At 51.5% G+C, this 22651-nt stretch overlaps 1 protein-coding gene and 1 pseudogene across 1 annotated transcript; one reads left to right on the top strand and one right to left on the bottom strand.

The window, feature by feature from the left end:
• Window positions 1-5063: 5063 nt before the first annotated feature.
• LOC140848269 (uncharacterized) lies at window positions 5064-7596 on the bottom strand. The gene is made up of 2 exons (XM_073230464.1): window positions 6597-7596; window positions 5064-5847 (listed from the first exon to the last, which is right to left on the bottom strand). Exons 1-2 carry the CDS (start codon window positions 7594-7596, stop codon window positions 5843-5845), a joined length of 1005 nt encoding a protein of 334 aa, XP_073086565.1. The 3' UTR covers window positions 5064-5842.
• A 6174-nt stretch (window positions 7597-13770) lies between these two features.
• Window positions 13771-20308, top strand: LOC108392951 (ral guanine nucleotide dissociation stimulator-like; annotated as a pseudogene).
• Window positions 20309-22651: the final 2343 nt, after the last annotated feature.

Below are 22651 nucleotides of genomic sequence, written 5' to 3'. Positions count from 1 at the left end.
AGTACAGTGGATGGATACAAGGTAAAATCAGTAAAGTGAAAAGGTGCATAGATGAAGACTGCAGGAAACCTGTCTCAGCTTCCAAGAGTCCTTTCTTAGTGGAGTCACACAGGACATGCTTAATTCCTTCAGTGATGAGATTTGACAACACATAAAAAGGGTTGTTTACCAGGGAATCTCATTGAAGACTGAGAGCCCAAGGCTTTTAATGGATGCTGGCCATGTAGGCACTCTCTGTTCCAACATTCCAGATTTCTAGAAGAAAAGTCCTTGTTCACTGAGTATCGCATTGGTTGTACAAGCCCTTTAGGCCATTCATCAGTTAAGGGAAGTTTTATGTCAGTGTAGGGAATTGTTTACCAGCCAACTTCTCAGGTACCAGCCAAGGGCCAACCTTGCAAGGAGGTCTTTCTAAGGATAGGCTCAGACTGCTTTCTCAACTCTTCTGTAAAGTCCACCCTCTTTGGCCAACACATTTTTAGAACAAAATTATTTTCAGTGGACTCATGCAGCTGGGTGAAACCTGCAATACTGACCTCTGTTATGCCCTCTGGGGCTCATGGATTTAGCCAATTAAACAAATCCCACTAACAAAAGAGGTCAATCTTAGATTAACCTTTTTCCTAGTCTGACTCATCAATTCAACCAAAGCACAACTCTGACTGGTAAGTTGAGGCTGACCTTCCAGGACTGAGGAAGTCTATGAAAGTCAAGGTACACACACAGGAAGTATGGTCCCAGAGAATACCCTTGGAAACAAAAAGTTTGCAATTATTAAGTCACCTCAATGAAGACATACATTAGCTAGGCAGTACAGGTTAGCCGGGCCCCCAGTGTGGCTTCCCATAGTGGGTCCTTTTGCCCCACTGCTCTCTATCTAGTGGAAGACTTACAGAAGGTAGTCGGTTTCAGCCAGTTTTGCTTGTCTTTGACATCTGTTCATTTGCCTCATGAATGTGGATAACATCTAGAGGTGTTCTTCATGGAAAACATAGGATCTCGGACTACCCTCTGCTGTCCTACATTAAGTGCTGTCCAGCATAATTGCAGGCCCAGCAGTCAGTTTGAAGGTAAGACCTCTCAGCATCTTGGGAAGGCAATACTGGCATTCAGGAGCAGTTCTGAAAAACAGACACCATTAATACCCTCTTTCCCCTGTATCTCCCAGGTGCTAGGTTTTGGTGGTTTCTGTGTTTTTACAAAAATGAGTGTGTCTCATTCAGTAATCATAACTTCACATTTTTCCTCCAATTATTTTTATTTTCTTCTAAGTCTTTTATCAGGAAGGATTGGGTGTAAAGACGGTGTTGAGAATTTAGCTAAGCTATTTTATGGTATTGCTGCCATGGCAGCCATTGTTTTTGGCCAAGCAGCTGGCAGTGACCTTAAACTGGCACTAGTCCCCTCATACAAGCATGTGCTCTATATAGCAGCCCACAGAATTACAAGCAGATGTAAGTTCCTGATATGACTTCCTCAACAGTCCCTGTGGTCAACAATCTTCCCTGCTTCCCAGGGCCTTCCCCTTATGTGCTCCTTAAAGAAGGCACCTGTGTGGCTTATCAAAACCCTATTCTTTTGGTTTAATTGACCAGTCTGGCCTTAGCCCTTGAAACCCCAAAGCACTCCACCCATAGATTCTTAATAAAGACATGTCCTACCTCTCTTTGTTCTCTGGCTTGACCTACCTATGTGACCCCTCAAGGCATGCTAGGTACTTCCTCCAGGGCCTGTGAGTAATAAACTTATCTATTTTAATTCCTTTTGTGGTGTATTGTTGAATGCAGCTCACCATTTGACACACTCTGCTCTACTTAGTCCGATGTTAACACATTTATAACAGAGGGACAGAAGAATTTACATAGAAAAACACTGTTAATATAATTTAACCAGAAAGATGTCATGTTCAGAAACTGCTGAAGAAACAGTCCAGAATTTTCAAGTTCTCAGGATGTATTTACATAATCCCTACCCTTTTCATCCACATCATTTATTCAGTAAGCATCCTAGAAAAGATCAATCTCTGTTCAGGGACAGCTATACTTAATATCAAACTGCCTAACTAAGGAGAAAAGTGAGTAAAGTAGACTCAGGCTATCAGTCCACTGTTGAAAATTTCAAATAATCTTGAAAGCCAAATAAAGGCTGACAGCAGTGAGACATTTCTGAGAAGGCATTGAGAGTCTTATCTGTCCAGAGTGAGTAGGGAGGTCCCTGTGATGTGCTCACTTGCAGCTTACAGTTTCGACAGGAATCACAAGGTAGGTTTTTCGTGATCAGTCATCTCAGATGCAACTAGTACCTGCGTTAGAAACATAGAGCCACTGGCAGCTTCTTTCAGATGGTCCCATCAGAGAACAAGCCTTTTCCTGTGGTCATCTGCAAGTGACCATGTGGTCCAGCTAGCAGCCATGATGTTTTTGTAATTTATGACCCCAGAGGGGATGTCTTATATTTGCAGTAGTCCTAGAGTCTGCGTTCTGTCCCCTGAGCCCATGTCTGCTTTCAGAGGTTGGAACAGCCGTTAGAGACATTACCAGGTTTTAGCTTACTGTCAGGTCCTGAGTTCAGGATACTGTCAGGTCCTGAGTTCAGGAATCCAAAAAAGCAAGTGACTTTTCTTCTTTAGCAGTAGCACGGACAAGAGACTACAGAGCCAGACAGTGGGGTTTCAAGTTCATCCAAGCCCCTTTTATATTGGAGTCTTGGAATCCAAATCGACCCACTCAAAAATATGCATATTGGACTAAAAAATTATTAGCCTCTAATGATCAGACATCTGATTTTATAAGAACTTATCAAACTGAAACTGCTTTTTAAAACTCAAAAAATGTATTTTCCTGTGGAAATTATCTCTCATTTTATGTTGTCTACTTTTTCCCATAGGCTCCTGTTAGGGTCCAGGCTTCCGAGGCTTCCCCAGAGAACAAACTACACAGGCATAGAGATGTAAATTCAAGCAAAGTCTTTATTCAGCTAGCTAGCTGAGGTCCAAGTCAGCCCGATGCAGCGGGTCTCAACAAGGACCCCGAGCACTCAGAGCCAAGGGTTTATATAGCAATTTCAAAGCACTTAACTCATAGCAATTTTCTATAACTATACATTATTCTTGCAAGACATATATCCTGGGGTTAAGCAAGGGCAGGGTAAGACTACTCCTCAATGGTTAGGGAGGAGGTTCTGCACGATAAGCTTGGTATGTAAGATTTACTGACCAAGGTTAGCTGACCAAGGGTCACAGCTGCCCACCACCCGGTGCTCATGATTAACTTGTTTTTCAAGGCCTTACCCAGGCCCAGGGTTTGTTTTTTTTGTTTTTTTTTTTTTCCTCTGAGTCACACTCTCAGAAAATGGTTTCTAGGTTTCTAAGATGGCTATGCTTATGCTAATTTACTAATCTTACTAATGCTTAGATTCTACATTTCCCCACTTTCCTTTGACCATTCCAATCATGGAATGTTTGTTTCTTCCTGCTGTGTGAGTGAATGATACTGCGGTCTCAGCATTAGCACCTGAACAGCACTCACTCTTTCCCTAACAAAGGCTATTAGCCGGTTTAAGATACAGGGACCTAAAGTGAGAAGCAGTATAAAAATAAGCAAGGGCCCTGCCAGGGTGGATATCAGGGTTGTAAACCATGGGGATTTAGTAAACTAGGATTCAAATAGCCCTTGGCTGGCCTCTCGCTCTCTCTTCCTTTGATCTGGTCTCTCTCTAAGTTTAGACATTGAATCTCTTACTATTCCGGAATGGTCTGCTGTTAAGGTTTCGCTAAGTTTTATTAGTTCTTTTTCCTGACTCTTAATGCTCTCTGCACTCCTTTACATTTCCCCCCTTTTCTTGATTAGACTGTGGAATCTTCCACAGCGGCATCTGGGTCTTGATACCTTTGACGAAGGACTAAGAGTTGGACAGTGTCAATTCTTTCCTGCACAAACTTAACAAGCCTGTTAATTATGCACGGGCTAATCGTAAACAGCAACAGCAGGATGACGAGTGGCCCCGCAACGGCCGAGAGAAGGGTAGCAAACTAAGGCTTGTATTTGAACTAAGACTCAAACCAGCCTTCGCTACTTTCATATTCTTTACGCCTCTTCTCTAAATCTTTTTTCAGTTTGGCCAAGGAATCTCTGACTGCACCTGTTTTGTCTACATAGAAACAGCACTCTTCTCTTAAGGCTGCGCATAACCCACCTTCCTTTAAGAACAAGAGGTCCAGGCCTCTTCGGTTCTGTAGGACCACCTCGGACAAGGAGGTGAGGGATTGCTCTAGGTCTGATATTGTCTGTCGGAGTTGTTCTAGGTCTCTGTCGATTGCCAGCCTCAGGGCTGTGAGCCCCTTTTCTCGAGTTACAAGGGCTGCAACCCCCGTGCTTGCCCCTGCCATCCCTAGGGTGAAGAGGGTTCCAATGGTCAGGGCGGTAACAACCTCTCTCTTGCTCCGGTGGGGGCTCAGCCTTTCTTCCCAATAAGAAAGGAGAGATTCATGAGAATGATACATTAGGCGAGGTAGAAGGGCCACCAGCACACAAAACTCACTGTTAGCATTGAACACAGAGGTGGATAGGGCCGGAGTGAGGCCTGTCTTTGAGCAGAGCCACCAGCCCGAGGAGGGTATAATCCACTTTCCCTGCTCCCACGTAGTGTTATTATAGGAGGAGCATAACTGGCTCTGGGTCGTCGGGACTGTGCCTACACACGTACCAACGACTGAGACTTGAGCGATTGTAAGTCCCCACGGTCTCCCGTCCCAGTAAGTGGGATGGGAGTTGTTGATAGTGTAGGAGCCATTTATCCCGATTGTCTCATAGAAGGGGGGTGAACCTGGGTAGCATAGCCAACAGGGATCGGTGAGGGAGGAAGTGGTGTGGTTAAGAGTCTCTACAACTGCCTGCACCATTTCCCACATGGGATTATCTAACCCGGAGGGGGTGTGCTGGGCCCATAACCCAGAGGTCGATGGACTCGGTCCTCTCGTGGGCTCTGGAGCAAGCGTTCTGGTCGGCATTTTCTTATCTTTTTTGCTCAGGCCCTTGTCCTGGATTGAAGGTTTCTGGGGATTTATAACTGAGTTGGGACCTACGGCAGCGGTGGGAGTTGACACGGTTAATTTAATGATGAGGGTCGAGCCAGCATGCCCCCCATATTTATAATACACTATTCCCCACGCTAGTCCATTTATCCAGTGCGATACCTCAGTGTTTTTGCCCGTCTCGGTGAATTGAACTCTTACCCAATCCTGGTCCGTTTTGTCACAAGCCTTGGTTTTGTAAAGGGTCATAGGCTGGTGATGAGGGATGCCCTTGTTGACATAAGTAAATTTGACAGAATCGATTTTTGTAACTGTCCATCTCCAATCCCCATCGTTCGAGGTTACACAGTCCCAGCTGGCACAAAAGAAGTCATGCCCCCCCCCACAGTGCCTTCCTTTACCTGTTCCTGGGCAAGCATAAAACCCATGGGAGCGAGCCAAATTTGGAGGGATGGATCGGTAAACGGGGTTGATCTGTCGAAAGCAGAAATACAGGTCAGGCCACCAGGTTCCGATTGGCGCACTGTGTTGTGTGGAGTTGATGACTTCCCCATTGTCACTATCAATCAGCATCCAGGTCAGGTTCCTTGGTTGATGGGGGTTGGTGCCTCTGATCCCCACAGATGTGGCTCCCGTGAAGATCCATACTAAGGAGCTTATTAGCAGGATCTCTTTCATCTTCGGCTTAAGTGTAGTTTTAGGGGATTGGCAGGATGCTGCTGCACCTTCCACTTTTCCTTACGGGCCCCTGGGTCTTTATGAGGCAGGACTTTCCGAACGTGGGTGTGGTGTACCCAGGGAGCGATACCATCAACCTTGAGAGCAGTGGGGGTGGTAAACAATACAACATAAGGTCCTTTCCACCTGGGCTCGAGAGTCTTCACTTGATATCTTTTGACCCATACTATATCCCCTGGGACTATGCCATGTTCCGGGCTCGGAATTTTCCCGCCCTCATAATATGCTCTGATCAGGGGCCAGATTTCTTGCTGCACTTTAGCAAGAACTTGCAACACATTCAGATAGTCAGGGGCCGGGTCCTCTGCATTGGGAAGCTGCACTCGTCGAGTTATAGGTGGAGGGGCCCCATACATTATCTCAAATGGAGTTAAACCATGTACATAGGGGGAGTTCCGAGCGCGGAAGATGGCTAAGGGAAGGAGACTCACCCAGTCCCCACCAGTCTCCAATACCAATTTAGAAAGGGTCTCTTTCAAGGTCTGATTCATTCTCTCTACCTGCCCAGAGCTTTGTGGGTTATAAGCACAATGTAACTTCCAATCTACTCCCAAAGCTAGGGCTAGTCCTTGCAGGACTTTGCTAACGAAAGCCGGGCTGTTATCAGAACCTATTGCTTCAGGGACCCCATATCTGGGGATGATTTCTTCAATTAATCTTTTTGCTACTACCTGGCTAGTCTCATGCTTGGTTGGAAAGGCCTCCACCCACCCAGAGAAAGTATCTACCATAACTAGCAAATACCTGTATCCATACTTCCCTGGTTTTATTTCGGTGAAGTCTATTTCCCAATTCCTCCCTGGAGCCCTCCCCCTTTCCCGGGTACCTGCTGGGTGCAGCCCTCTTGGGGCTGGTCTTAGCATTGCACAGCTACTGCATTCTTTCATGATCTGGCGAGTCACCTCATTCTGGTGGGGAAACACCAACTGCGCAGACTGGAAAAGGCTGAGCAGTTTTTTTCCACCTAGATGGGTGGACTTATGCAGATTAGCAAGCAGGTACTGTCCTAATGCTTCTGGCAAGATCAATCTACCCTCCTGGTCCCTACCCCAATGTCCCTCTCCAAACACATCCCCCGGGACTTGTTTCCTAATCCACTCAAGATCTTGAGGGGAATACTCAGGTTTGGGTGGCAGTGCGGGCAGTTCAGGTATGGGTATTTCGAGGGCCGCAAGCACAAGAGAGTCCGAGAGGGCTGCCCTTTTAGCTTCTGCATCTGCATGGCTGTTGCCGATGGCCTCGGGTGTCTTCTTTGATTGGTGGCCCGGTACATGTATAACTGCTACCGCTTTAGGTTTTTCAACAGCAGCTAATAGTCTTTGGACTTCTTGCAGATTCTTCAGTCCCTTCCCTTCCGCGGAACGGAATCCTCTTTCTCGGTAGATGGCACCATGGACATGGACAGTGCCAAAGGCGTATCTGCTATCTGTGTAAATGTTGGCCCGCTTTCCTTCTGCTCTTTCCAGGGCCTCAGAGAGAGCAATAAGTTCTGCCTTCTGTGCTGAGGTGCCAGGGGGCAGAGCTGTGCTCCAGACAACTTCCCCATCGTGGGTTACTACTGCTGCCCCTGCTCTCCTGACCCCCTCCTGCACAAAGCTGCTCCCATCCGTATACCAATTTAGCTCACAGTTCAGTAACGGTGTGTCTTTCAGGTCTGCTCGCACCTGGATAATTTCGGAAAGGATATCTCTACAGTCATGGATGGGGGTCGTCAGATCTGGGTCCGGCAGAAGGGTGGCAGGATTTAGGGTTACCGGGTCAGAGAAGGCGATTCGGGGAGAATCTAGTAGGAGCCCTTGATAGTGGGTGAGTCTTGCGTTCGTCATTCATTTTCCTGGAGGATGCCTGAGGATCCCTTCCACGGTATGTGGGGCTGTTATTCTCAGATTTTGGCCAAAAGTCAGCTTGTCTGCCTCTTTTCCTAGTAGAGCGATGGCTGCTAGGATACGCAGACAAGGTGGCCACCCGGAGGCCACTGGGTCTAGCCGCTTGGACAAATAAGCCACAGGTCTCTTCCACGGGCCCAGCTGCTGAGCCAGAACTCCTTTAGCCACTCCCTTCTTTTCATCTACAAACAGGATAAAGGGTTTTTCTGGGTCTGGCAGAGATAGGGCGGGGGCCCGGAGGAGAGCTTCTTTTAGTCTGTCAAACGCTTCTTGTTGTTCCTGCATCCATTGCCAGCCCGGCCCTTCTTTGGTTGCTTCATATAGTGGTCGGGCTATTTCTGCGTACCCTGGAATCTAGAGCCTGCAAAACCCGGCTGAGCCAAGAAATTCTCTCACTCCCCGGGGTGAGGAAGGGATGGGGATAGCCAGGACAGTTTGCTTCATGGCCTGTGTTAGCCACCTGGCCCCATTAGATATTGTGTACCCCAAGTAGACTACTGACCTCTGACAGATGTGGGCTTTCTTGGCGCTGGCTCGATATCTCAGTTCACCTAGTTCAGCCAGCAAGTTCCCCGTGGCTTCTTCGCACTCTTCACGGGTTTCTGTGGCCAGCAACAGGTCATATACATACTGCAACAACGTCATGTGGGGGTGGCTCCTGCGAAAGGGCTCCAAGTCCTGGCTTAGGGCTTCATTGAATAAGGTGGGAGAGTTCTTGAAGCCCTGAGGCAGTCTAGTCCAGGTAAGCTGCCCTTTTCTTCCTCCCCCTGGCTCTTGCCACTCAAAGGCAAACAAAGGCTGACTAACTTCAGAGAGTGGAATACTAAAGAAGGCATCTTTCAGGTCCAGAGTAGTATACTACACATGCGTGGGTGGCAGGTGGCTGAGTAAGGTGTAAGGGTTAGGCACTGTAGGATGGATGTCTTCTACCCTCTCATTGACTTTCCGCAAGTCTTGCACTGGCCTATAATCTTTACTGCCAGGCTTCGTCACTGGAAGCAGAGGCATATTCCATGCAGATTGGCAGGTCTTAAGGATTCCTGTCTCTAACAGTCTATGGATATGGGGTGCTATCCCTTTCCTAGCTTCTTCTGGCATTGGATATTGCCGGACCCGGATGGGTAGAGCTGCGGCTTTGAGTTGAACAACAACCGGGGATAGGTGTTTAGCGAGACCAATTCCTCCGGTCTCGGCCCATGCGGAAGCTAACTTCTGTACCCAAGAGTCTATCTCTCCCTGGCCCCCCTTTTCTTGATCCGCCTGAAACAGACGATGTTCATCGGCCAGGGAAAGAGTTAACACATGCGCCGGTTGTAGGGGCTGCCCTTCTTTGTCCATGATTTTTATCCCTTCGGGTTCAAAATGAATGCGAGCCCCGACCTTGGTTAGTAAGTCTCTGCCCAGCAACGGTGCGGGGCTTTTGGGTATGACCAGGAATGAGTGAGAGACCTGATGCCTTCCTAGGTCCACTTTTCTGTTAGTAGTCCAGGCACATTTCCTGGACCCTGTCGCTCCCTGGACTATACTTGTGCGTCCTGGGTTTAGGGGGCCGTGGGCCTGGTTGAGAACTGAATACTGTGCCCCAGTATCTACCATAAACCCAATGGGAGTCCCCTCCATGCACAGGGTTACCCAGTACTCAGGGAGGGGTGCTGAGCCCCGTCCCCGTCAATCCTCCTCTCCTAGGTGCAGGGTCTTAACAGGGTTCCCTCTCCCTTGTTCCCTCCTTTGGGGGCACTCCCTCTTCCAATGTCCATATTTCTTACACAGGGCGCACTGATCTTGTCCTAGTCGGGATTGACGGGGTCCTGTTCCTTGAGGTGGCCTAGGGCCCTCCTTCACCCCGGCCAGGAATATCCTGGCCATCTCTTCCCTCTGCTTCTTGTTCTCCCTTTTCTGAAATTCTCTGTCTTCCTTCCTATTTTTCTCCTGCATTACCCATTTCTCTTTCCTCAGCCTTTCTTCTCTATCTTCCGGAGTTTCTCTAGCATTGAAGACCTTCTCTGCCTGCTGCAGCAGCTCTCTAATAGAGATCTCCCCTAGGTCCTCCCGCTTGTGGAGTTTTCTCCGGATATCGGGGGCTGCCTGGTTGATGAATGAGAGGACTACAGCTGACCTATGTTCCTCTGCTTCCGGGTTTATGGGGGTATACTGCCGGTAAGCATCAAACAGCCTTTCCAGATACGCGGCTGGGCTTTCCATTTCCCCTTGAACAATAGTTTTTACCTTAGCCAAGTTAGTGGGCCGTCTGGCGGCCGCCCGGAGACCGGTCATCAGAGTCTGGCGGTAGACCCGGAGACGCTCCCTACCTTCTGCAGTTCCGAAGTCCCAATCTGGGCGCGTAAGTGGGAACGCCTCATCGATGATGGGCTGGAGGGTAGTGGGTCTTCCATTTTCTCCGAGGACATTTTTCCTGGCTTCATTGAGGATACGCTCTCGTTCTTCCATTGTGAAGAAAGTGCGGAGTAATTGCTGGCAGTCGTCCCATGTGGGACGATGGGTAAACATAATGGACTCCACTAAACCTATAAGACACTTGGGGTCTTCTGAGAAGGGAGGATTCTGAGTCCTCCAATTATAAAGGTCACTAGATGAAAAGGGCCAATATTAATATTGCTGAGCAATGCCGGTACCGATGGCACGCACAGGCAGAACTGGCACTGCTCCTTCTGAGGTGGAGGAGGGAGCCTCCCCTTCTTGTTCCCTGGCCCCTTGAGACCTTAGCTGCATTCCTTCAGTTCTACCTGGCGCCCAGCGTGGGGCCAGGGTGGGGGAGTGTGAGGAAGCTCTTTCCGGCCTCCCGCCTCCCTCTGCTGAAGAATCTGGGGAAGCTGCAGCCGCCTGGTTCCTGCTGGGTTCCCTAGCCGCATTTTCTATCCCCCCGGCAGCTTCACCCCTCTCCTCTGCATACGGGGGTGGCTGCTCAATCGGTGGGAGGGGGTAAAGAGGAGAACTGTCGGGGAGGACAGGCGGCGCACTTGGGCGCACAGGATTTCTGGCCCTGTGATCAGAGGGCTTTGATTTTTCCTGGGCAACTAGGACGGAGGTCTTTTGTGGGTCAGTATGAGGTTTCTCCACTAAAAAGGGCTCCAACCAGGAAGGGGGATTCTCGGCCAATTTTTCCCAGACAAGAATATAGGGAAGTTGGTCAGGGTGGCCCTCAGGACCTGGCTGGGAGATAATGGCTTTGATCTTGCCAATAAGGTCCAAAGAAAGAGACCCCTGGGCCGGCCAGCCTACTCCGAAGGAAGGCCACTCGACTGAGCAAAAGGTGTCGAGCTTACCCTTCTTGATGCCAAGGCTCATACTTAAGGCCTGTTCCTTGACCTTGGGGAAATGGGAGAGGATCAGACTCTTAGGAGTAGCCTGAGTCTGACCCATGGTGAGAAAGAAGAAGGAAAAAGAATATGAGGGAGACAAAGGCGAAGGATGAAGATGCCACTTCAAACAAAATGACTGTTGTATGTGCTTATAAACGAGTGCCTGTCGTTGCACAGTTTTTCTTCCGCGGGGGACGCGAATTTATCTGGGATTCGTGGCTGTGACCCCCTTATCCTGTCACGGGAGTCTTCTAGCGGCGGGCGCCCTAATGGCTCTTAATTGCCCGACCCGTGCCCGCAGGGAATGATGTAGTGGCAGAAAGGAGGAACAGACAAACAAAATGACTGTTGTATGTGCTTGTGAACGAGTGCCTGTCATTGCACAGTTTTTCTTCCTCAGGGGACGCGAATTTATCTGGGATTTGCGGCTGTGACCCCCTTATCCTGTCACGGGAGTCTTCTAGCGGCGGGCGCCCTAATGGCTCTTAATTGCCCGACCCGTGCCCGTGGGGAATGATGTAGTGGCAGAAAGGAGGAACGGAGAGAGCAGGAGAACCTTAGAACAAGGAAACTTAAAATGAGAAGTGCAAAAAGAAATATAAACCAAAACCAAAACACAGTAAAACAATCAATGATAACACCAAACATACACACCATATCTGATCGCACTCGTTCGGACCGGTCCTTCTCTCACTCTGGTGCGCACCACACTCACCACTTTTAGGGTCCTCAAAAACTCTCGTAATTCTCCCGAAGGGCGTCCACTCGGACTGCCGCAGGGTGACGAGCTCGATCTTTTCCTCCTCGGGTGCCAGTTTTCTGCCGATCGGATTTGCCTTCCTAAGGCCGAGTCACTCGGACCCTAGGGCCAGGATTGGTTACCTGGACTTTTACCCAGGGTCACTAACCTGGGGGCCGGGACTACCAGCCCGGACTTCCTCACTCGGGACCACTAACCCGAGACCATACACGGGATGGCGACTCCCGCTTTATAATGGATTTATGCAGACACGAGGGGGCGACCCTCGAATTACACTGCCCCGTCCGGACAATTAGACCTTGCCTCCAGCTGTCCTTTGTTCTCAGGGAAGCCGCTTGAATCCCGGACGAGCCCCCAAATATTAGGGTCCAGGCTTCCGAGGCTTCCCCAGAGAACAAACTACACAGGCATAGAGATGTAAATTCAAGCAAAGTCTTTATTCAGCTAGCTAGCTGAGGTCCAAGTCAGCCCGATGCAGCGGGTCTCAACAAGGACCCCGAGCACTCAGAGCCAAGGGTTTATATAGCAATTTCAAAGCACTTAACTCATAGCAATTTTCTATAACTATACATTATTCTTGCAAGACATATATCCTGGGGTTAAGCAAGGGCAGGGTAAGACTACTCCTCAATGGTTAGGGAGGAGGTTCTGCACGATAAGCTTGGTATGTAAGATTTACTGACCAAGGTTAGCTGACCAAGGGTCACAGCTGCCCACCACCCGGTGCTCATGATTAACTTGTTTTTCAAGGCCTTACCCAGGCCCAGGGTTTGTTTTTTTTGTTTTTTTTTTTTCCTCTGAGTCACACTCTCAGAAAATGGTTTCTAGGTTTCTAAGATGGCTATGCTTATGCTAATTTACTAATCTTACTAATGCTTAGATTCTACATTTCCCCACTTTCCTTTGACCATTCCAATCATGGAATGTTTGTTTCTTCCTGCTGTGTGAGTGAATGATACTGCGGTCTCAGCATTAGCACCTGAACAGCACTCACTCTTTCCCTAACAAAGGCTATTAGCCGGTTTAAGATACAGGGACCTAAAGTGAGAAGCAGTATAAAAATAAGCAAGGGCCCTGCCAGGGTGGATATCAGGGTTGTAAACCATGGGGATTTAGTAAACTAGGATTCAAATAGCCCTTGGCTGGCCTCTCGCTCTCTCTTCCTTTGATCTGGTCTCTCTCTAAGTTTAGACATTGAATCTCTTACTATTCCGGAATGGTCTGCTGTTAAGGTTTCGCTAAGTTTTATTAGTTCTTTTTCCTGACTCTTAATGCTCTCTGCACTCCTTTACACTCCAACAGGCAAAAATCAGCAAAAACAATCAGTTATGGAGATGTCAATACTCAAATGTTCAAAGAGCTTAAATTTTAACCCATGCACCAGTAGCAGAAAGTCATGGGGTCATGTTCTACTAATACTTTTTATTGGGCAGCTTTCTTGATTGGGATGCTTCCTCTAGCATTTATGAATTTACAAGCATATGATAATTCACAGCAGTTTTCTTTTATCATATATCCAGAAGTAATAGCCGCAAAATAAAAGTCCATCTTAAAGTGAAATTGTAACATTGTGGAGGAAGGTTGGATTGGAAATGGGAAGGAGGGAGCCTGCTAGGGTGCCGGAAAGGTTCTATGTCTTCACCTGCATGGTAGTGGATGGAGTGGAAGCAGCAGGGGTGTTTCCACAGGGTGGGTGAGCCAGCAGCCCTAGCAGGTCCTCCTGGCTGGTCCCTCCCCCTGGCTGTTAGCTTCCTCCCAGCTAGTGATGACTGGGAACAGGGGTGGGGTCCCTTCCGTCCCAACTAGCCTGTCCCCACAAGGGCAGGCCCATGGTGCTCCTTCCATCTGCACTGCACCCCACAGGGATGGCACCCCACCTGCCCAGGGGCACTGTACTCTGGGGATGCCCAGAGGCCAGACCCCAAAGGGGTGCCAGGCTGGGTCCACATGACCAGGAGGCAGATCTGGGGGCACCTGCTGCACATCAAACCCAATGAATCTTGTTGCATTCTCCCCTCAGGCCCCAGGTTAGCCATGATGAAAGCCCATGGCTTGTGGGAAGTACAGGGGGCTAATGAATCCATGAACCTTCCACAGAAGCTTCCATATAAAAGGGTAAGCAGAGTGTCACCATCCACAGCTCCTGCCACCCTGAGATGGCACCAAGGAGACCCCCCTGAGTGGATGAGGTCTGTGCAGAGGGCATCCTGAGGGGCTCTGGGGATGTGCAGCCTTTGGCACGGTCTTGGGGACAGACAACCCAGTGGGACTGAGTAATGCAGGAGCCACTCAACCAGGCCCCCAAGGGTCCCTGTCCCTCTCTCCATGGTTTGCCCAGGCTGGGGTCCCTGGCACCACTGAGAGGCTCTGGTCAGCATTGGGGTGGGGGTTGAAGGTGGTGGGAGGCCACTCCTCTGAGTCCGTCTGGGACCCTGGGCATTTCACTGCCGCTCTCTGGGGAATGGAGGAGGGATGACCCAGGGTGCCTACCTCACGGGAGGTGATGGGGGAGAAAAGGAATGTATGGGAGATTTGTGCACAGACCCATTACAAAGAGGGCAAGCACAGAGAGCAATGGGAATCTTCATGTGAGAGTGAGTCCAGGACCTCAAGAGGCAGTGGCGTCCTGGCCTGCCCTCTCCAGGTAAGGAGCCAGGCCCAGGAAGGCCGGGCTGCTGGCCCTGGTTCCCACACCCAGAGAAGCTGCAGGGCGCTGGTGGCCCAAGTGTTTGTACCAGTGACCAAGGCCCAAGGTCAGGTCCCCTGGAAGGGAAAGCAGGGAGGGAGGAAGGCTTTCTGATCCCATCTTCAACCCTGGCAGAAGGGGACCTCCAAGCTTGCCACCCTGGAGATGAACCCCAAGAGAGCCCAGGACTGGCCGGAGGAGATAGTGAGTGTGACGAAGCCAGGGAAGGGCAGGGGTCTGGCCTTGGAGCAGGACAGGCACCCTGGTGGGCTGGGCCCTACCAGCTGGTGTCTTGGGGTGACTAGCTGCAGTTACCAGAGGCAGGGCTTGGAAGAGTGGCTCATGGTGGGCTTGGGGCAGATAGGCCAGGGACCCTATCACCTTGGGGATTTGCCAAACACCAGGCCCACAAGGTGACTGATGGCTGGCTGGTGTCCATGGGCTCTAGGAGGGGGTTTTGGGGAGATGGCTACAGGTCCCAGGCTGCTCCAGGTGGGGGCCTCGGCGGGGCTGAGGCTGGTGGGTATTCATGGATGGGGCCTTGGGCCTTGCTCATCAGCCCCTCCCCATATCCTAGGGTGTCATCCAGCGTGTAGTTTCCTACCTGGGCACTTTCCTCAGAGATCTGGTGGTGCTGGACACCACCATGAAGGACTACCTGTGTGGGAGTGAGCCCGGAGGCTGGGGTGCGGTGGGGCCGGGTCCTGAAGCCTGTGTGGAGAGTGCCCTCTCACCCACCCCTGAGCCTCAGGCCAACCTGAGAGCCCCCAGCCTCACCTGTGTGCCAGGAGCACCCACCCAACTCATCAGGGAGGAAATAGTTTGGCTCTGGCTGGTGGCACTTGGAGCTGCAGGAGGGCTTGGCCCCACTGGACACAGCTCACCCTCAGGCAGTGGCCATGGATGGAGAGGCCCGGCCCTCCAAGGTCAGGCAGGTGGTGGCCAAGCTGGGCCTTCCTGCCCAAGGGCTCTGGCTGAGGCCCACTGCCCCTGGCACCTCGGACCCACTGAGGAGCAGGTGTGTGTTTATGCCCTGCCCCCTGGTGTGTGTTTTGAGTAGTGCAGCCTGAGTGGGTAGGATGGCAGTAGGCAAGAGGACAGCCTCTGATGGGTGGGTCTTGGCTGTCTGCCTTCCAGGGGAGACTGATCAACTTCTAGAAGAGGAGGAAGGTGAGTACCTGCAGCCCCTGCTTAGGCAGAGGGACCAGAGATCCACCTGTGCAGAAAGAACTATTGGCTCCACGCCCTCCGTTTATGGGGAAGTTGGATACAGAAAGAAGGGGGAACCTCTCCCCTGGAGGTGGGACAGGAGGTTGGAACTTCGGACCTCCTGGGAAGGGGTGTTTGAACCCAGCTCTGGGAACAGGGTGGGACCTGGGCAGGAGGAGAGGAGGAGGGGCCCAGAGACTGCCCCTCTCCACAGCCAGGTCTCACGGGGCCCCTCTCAGGACTGCTTCCCATGCAGGCCACACCCTCTCAGCCCTCCTGACCAAAGCTGTCACCATCCTGTCCTTCCCTCTGGAAATCGAAGTGATTGCGCAGATCAGGCTGCTCCAGTCGGCCTGCAACAATTACAGCATTGCACCTGAGGAGCACTTCCCGGGCTGCAGCTGCTCAGCGAGACTGAGGTTAGGCCAGGCAGGAGCTGAGCTCAGAATGGACAGGCTGTCTGTGGGGGCTTGCTCCAGAGTGCCTGGCTCCTGGCCAGCACTGGACTCTGTTGCCTGGCTCCGGCTGGGCAACTGACTCCAGCTGTGGGGAGGGATATGTGACTGTGGCTCCTGGTGGCTCACAGTGGCGCTCTGTTCAGTAGCTACAACCTGTCCTGTGAGCTGGAGTCTCCCTGCGAGTCATCCAGCAATACCCTCAAGTCCAAGAAGAACATGGCCATCGTCAAGCGCTGGAGCAAGTGAGAGCCTGGGAGGGCGGGGGCTCCCTTGGGGCTCAAGGAAGCTTTGGGTTGAGTGAGGGCCTTAGGGGCAGACAGTGGGCACAGGGACCCCAGCGTATCCGCTGAGCAGCCCTGTGACTGGGGTCATTTGCTCCCCCTCTCCGGGCCTCTGTTTCTTCCCTGTGAAGCAGGGCGATGGTAAGTGACCAATCAGAAGTCTGGAGCAAATGGGGTGTTGGTGATTGACCGAACACTTGGTCCAGGGCCTGGAGCTCAGAGTGCAGGGGGCAGGGGTGTGTGTGTGTCACAGGCAAGGCCCCCAGGTAAGCCGGCCCTTCCATGAAGCCACTAGGCCCCCAGCACGGAGCTCAGTACTGGTGGCAGCTCCCACTCCAAGTCCAGCGACCAGCTCAGGTCAGCACCTACCTGGGCAGCAGGGATGTTGCTGATGCACTCAGCGTCCACTCGGCTGGCTACTCTAGCTCAGACGTGGAAAAGAACAAATTGAGCCTTGTCCCTGAGTCCCCTGATGGCCAGGAAAAGAAGGTGGTTGCCCACCCCACTCTCTGATGGTCCCCAGACCCCCTTCCCATGGCCAGCGTCCCCCATCCCACAGCTACCATGGGCCAGGAACCCCAGCTCCCAGAAGCCCCCAGAGCTGCAGCCCAGCCTGGGGCTCCTGCTGATCAGGCTGTCCTGTCCCCACTGCTCTGGGTGTTGACCCCAGTCATCCGCAGAGACTTCCAGCATCAGCTTGGCCTCCAGCGGCTCCTCCTTGTCCTCAGCCTGCGGCCTGCCTGTGACGGCTGCACACATCTACCAGCGCTCCGCCTCAGGGATCTGCAACCACAGTTCTCTGCAGACCCTCTACAACCAGCAGGTGGGTGACTGCTGCATCATCCGCATCAGGCTGGATGTGGACAACGGGAACACGTACAAGAGCATCCTGGTGAGCCGCATGGCGGGCCCCTTGCCTCACTCTACCTGATGGCAAATCTGAGGAGAACCATGTAAGGTTCCCCTCTTGGAGCTGACCTTCTAGTGGTTGGGAAGGACCTGTGGGCAGCCAGATAGGGAAAGAAAGCAGCCCGTGCAGTTGGTGAGGATCAGTACCAAGGGCAGGAGCCTTAGGGTTGGGTCAAAGGTCAGGAAGGGCTTTAGGGAGAAAGTGTGAGGAGATGGGGAAGGAAGGAGGGAGCTGCAAAGCCTGAGGCAGGAGGGTGCCTGGGGGCTGGAGGAGCAGTGAGGAGGACCAGGGTGAAGGTAAGGGGCAGGGAAGCATAGAGGGAGGTGGAGCAGCAGGGGAGAGGCAGCGTGGCCTGGCTCTCCCCATGGGGCTGGGTAGGAGGCTGCTTTGCAGTCCAGGCAGGAAATTGGTGGCTGCCCCAGGCTGGTGACTGGGCAGGTGGCCAGCAGTTTCAGACACTGGATGTGATTTGAAGACGGAGATCAGGCAACGGGATTTGCCTGTAGACGTGTAAGCTGGGGGGACTCCTCTTATCCCCCAGAACACAGGCTGCAGAGGAGCCAGCTGCAAGCCCCACCTGCCTCTAGTCCACCCACCCTGGGTCAGGTGCCCCATTCCACACCCACCCTGTGCTGACAGTCAGGAGCAAGCACAGTGTCATTAAACTGTCACCTGTGTGACCCTGTACCTAAGGCCTGCCTGTGCTCTGGCCACCACTGCAGCCTCCAGCCCCTATGTAGGCCCACTATGTAGGCGGCCCCTGGGTGTCTGGCTCGCTCCTCTTCTCTTAACTCTAGGACTGGGCCTCGACTCTGTTCCCTGGGCTCACTGATACCCTTGTCCTGTGAGGGTAGGGTCAGGGGAGCAGACCCTGGAGGCAGGCAGTTACCTTAGGTGGGCAGGGAGGAGGGGGCAAGCTCGTAGGAGAATGGGGATGGGGACAGTTGGGAGAGGCCTCTCACCATCACATGGAGGTCTCCCCAGGGGCCTGAGAAGGTTGTGAGGCCCCTTGGACCTAGCACCCAGCCAGAGGCTGAGCCCCTGTATGCAGCCGAGGCATATCCAAGAGCCCCTGGCTGCGGCACTCTTAGGGAGCTACTCCAGGACCCTTGCCCTGATGGCCTGTCCCCTGCCAGCCATAATCCGCAAGGCCATGGACAAATACAGCCTGGATGAGGATGCGCCAGGAGACTATGAACTGGTGCAGGTTTTTCTGATGATCACAGTAAGTCAGAGCCAGGGAGGTAGAGGGGTGGGTGGAGGGTGGGGAGGGAGGAGGTAGGGAGGGGAGCAGGGGTCAGCACCATGCCCAGGCACAGGAAAAGGACCACCAGGTGGGGGATAGGCCTTGTGTATGACCCAGACTGCCCTGGGGCAGCCCTGAATGGCGGCTGTCTGCTCTCCCCCGGGGGCTGATGGGCTCCCATCCTGTGCCCTTCCCTGGGTGTGAACAGGCATTGGGGTCCTAGTTTAAAGCTAGCAGCACTGAGGAATGAGGAGAAAAGGCTTTTTTCCTGAGATAAGGCAGCCAGATGATCAAGTCCACAGGTCATTCAAAGGGACGCTTTCTAGATAAGATGGGAAATGTGTGCCTCAGAAAGAATCTGACTGCCGTGGACCTAAGCACTAAATATGTTAAAATTCTACACTTGACACTATTTTAGTCCATCCTGGGTGCTCTAACAAATACCACCACCTGGATGGTTTATAAACAATAAATATTTATTTCTCATAGTTCTGGGGTGGAAGTCCAACATCAGGAGCCAGCATGGTCAGGTTTAGTGAAGGCCCTCTTCCCTGTTCAGATGGCCAGCTTCTCTGTGTGCCCTACTTGGTGGAGGGGTGCGAGAGCTCTCTGGGGGCTCTTTTCTACAATGCTAATCCCATTCATGAGGCTCTGCTCTCATGACCTATTCACCACTCAAAGGCCCCACCTCCTAATGCCATCACCCTCCTAATGGTAGTGGGGGGCATTGGGATTTCAACATGAATTTTGGGACCACAAACAATTAGACCATAGCAAACACCAATGACAAAGCAGAGGCTACTAGGAAGCAGCTGAGTTTTCTAAAAAATGGAAAGGATTGGACTCAAGAACAAGCACAGACTCGGAGCCCTCAGCACCTTCCTAAGGTGCTCTCTGCCTTTAGGTTAGTAACCAGTGGTTAATGTGTAGATCTAGAAGCACCTGTGGTGGACATGTGCCATTGGTGAACTGTAAATATCCTCATTCTGTTTTCTTTCTCCTGAGCTTGCTGCCACCTCCCAGCCCTTAGCACAGACAGTGTGTAGCTATTCCCACAATCCCTAGACGTTGTTACTAAGTCCTCTCTCACCTTCTTGCACCATTTTGGTGAGATGGGCAGGGCAGGTGGGACCCCCGCTTACAGACAGGCTAAGAAACTAGAATAAGAGCCCCATAGAGACCTGAGCACCAATTCTTGCCAGCTTGGGTTTGCTCTAGAGCAGAACAAATGGGTGCCAAGAGTAAGGACTGCTGGGTGCCTGGTACCCAGGGAGTGTGGAGGCCTCCTGGGTCCTGCCCTTCGCTGGGCTCCAGAGCCTTTGTCATGAGTGGGGCATGGGTTCTGGATTCTAGAAAGGCTGTTCCAGCTCAAGATTCTGATCAGCAAGGGCAGCAGGGGAGGGATAGTTGGCCCTTTGCCAGCTCCAGTCAGAGGTGGGGACTTCTGGAGTCATCAGTGCCTCAGCAGAGGCTGTCCTCAGGCAGGTGTCATCAAGAGGAGTCCTTGGCAAATTGCTGGAGTTGGGTTGGGGGTCTCAGGTCTCTGGCTCAGGCCTGTCCTTGTTGGGGGCTCTCAAGTGTGAGCATCCCAACGAGGCCCCTGTAAACACTGCTGACCATCTCTGCCCCTTCCCCCCAGAGCTGAAGATCCCTAAGAACACCAATGTGTTCTATGGCATGAACTCTACTGCCAACTATGATTTTGTCCTGAAGAAACAGACCTTCAGCACAGGGAGAAAAGTCAGGCGTGGAGCCAGCATAACCCTCCTTCACATAAAGTAGAAGGAACTTGAGGCTACCAAGGACATCTTCTAATTAGTCCCAAGCATGTCTGGCCATGGGACTGCTCTTCCAGTGTCTACTGGCCAGCAGCTAAGCACTTACAGACTCTCCAGTCGTCTAGGCCTTCTGCCCAACCTGCCAGCCCAGGCTTCCTCCAGACTCATTCACCCTGACCTCTCTTGCTGCCAGGATTGACACCTGCCTGTCAATGGGCTGACCTGGCCTCCCATGGACCCCTCACTGCCTCAGGTGCCTTCTGTTCTCTGGAACCAGAGGACCACCTGATTTTGCTGAGCAGTGCTGCCCATGGGCCTGGAGCCCCTCATGCTACCAGGGCACTGCCCTCTGTGCTCTTCCGTCCAACTTCCCAGGTGGGGGTCACTGCCACCTTGCCCAATGGCACCCCTCACCTACAAGGTCTGACCACTGCAGTACTCTCCTCATGCTCACAGTTACTGGCCCAGGCCTTTCCCAGGGTTCTAGACCCTCCTCCCACCAAGGTTTTCTCAGGCTGCACCAAAGATTCATGGTCAGGGCCAACTGAGATGAGGGAGTGTCACCCACATCCCACTCACCCCCCCACCGGGAGGGGAGAGAGACCCTCTTCACAGACCACACTCTTCCCCCCAGGGGTAGGACGCTCTCAGTTGAGTCCCATTGATGTTGAACCTCATGACACTATCAGTGCCATTCACCACTGCATCCTGGGCTTCACAAGACCAAATGAGATGTGGCTTAGTGGGAAAGGAGGATTTGGGGCAAGGGGAGCAGGGGGATGAATATTTGTATAAAAGAAAAAATGTCTACCAGCTGGGGAAGCACAGTATTTATTTGTTGTAAATAGCAAAAGCTAGGTTTGAATAGAGTCTCACATTCTATGTTTCCATGTTCAAATAGGATCTCTTGCAGGGCTATCACTTTATGATATGCAGGGGAAGGAAGAAAAGCCAGCCACCCTTCTCTGGCTCATGTAAGGAAATATACAAATTCACCTTCTACAGAGAAGATGGTCACCTGGGTGTCACTGTACTGGACAATTTGAGACAGCCACTCAGAGCCCCTGGCATCAGAGGTCAGAGGTGGTTTCACAGGGCATAGCAACAACCTCTCAGACTTGGGTGTCTGTAAAATTAATACTTATGATGGAAAATGGTGGAGTCATAATCTCCAGAGGTCAGTCTCACCATGGAAACAGCCACTAAAGCGGTGGGGGGGGGGTCACAGATATACTATCAGAATCAACATTTTTGGGACACTGGAACCTCATCAGGAACGATAACCATGGGAGTACTTGATGGAGTGCCTCTGGACACTGCCGGCTGAGGAACCTCTGCCAGGTCACACACTGACCACCAAGACAATGGGCAGAAGCTTCAGTGGCTACACAGCAAGGAATACAGGCTTTGCAAACACGTTTTGGAGAAGCCACCTTAGAAATGGAGGACTGCAGCCCTCAACAAGCAACAAGTGCAATCCCTGAGAATGGGGAGAATCTAATTTCCAGATAATAACATTCAGAATCCAGTTCTCATCAAATTACAAAGAAACAGGAAAATGTGGCTTTTTCATAGGATAGGAAAGAATTTGACAGAAACCATCCTGGAGGAAGCCCAGATATTGAAATTACTAGTCAAAAACATTATGTCCATTGTCTTAAATATGTCCCATGAGCTGGAGGAAACTTGGACAGAAAACTAAAGGAAATCAAGAGAATGAGGTAAAAACAAAGAGGGAACTGAATAAAAAGACAGGAACCAAACAAATTCTGGTGGTGTAAAGTACAAATAAAATGAAAACTCCTTAGAGGACTTTGATGGGAGATCAGAGCAGGCAGAAGAGAGAATCAGTGAACTTGATTAAAAAGCAATGGAATTATTCTACCTGAGGAGCAGAAAGGAAAGAGTGAAGGAAAATGAGCAGGCCCTGAGGGACTTTGCAGACATCCTCAAATGTAACAACATATGCATAATGGGAGTCCAAAAGAAGAGAAAGGAGCAGATGTATTTGAAGAAATAATGGTTGAAAACTTCATGAATTTGATGAAAGACATAAACTTACCCATTCAGAAGCTCAAATGAACTCCAGTGGGACAAACACAAAGAGCTGAGTCCTGCTCCTGCCTCTGCAGGGGACTCAGAGCCAGCTCAGGACACTACACCCAGTCAGGGAGACAAGACACCTGCTCCTGTCTGAGGCACCCAGAGCCAGTGCAGGACCCCAGACCACTAGAGGATGAGCTGACCCCTGCTCCTGCCTCTGCAGGGGACCCCTGAGCCTGCACAGAACAACATACCCAGGCAGGGAGACGGGGCACCTGCTCCTGTCCCTGCAGGGGATCTGGGC

This window comes from Manis javanica, chromosome 3, assembly GCF_040802235.1.
Source record: "Manis javanica isolate MJ-LG chromosome 3, MJ_LKY, whole genome shotgun sequence".
Classification (NCBI taxonomy): Eukaryota; Metazoa; Chordata; class Mammalia; order Pholidota; family Manidae; genus Manis; species Manis javanica.
Note: the sequence above shows the minus strand (reverse complement) of the source record. Positions and strands in the feature narration are given on the sequence as shown.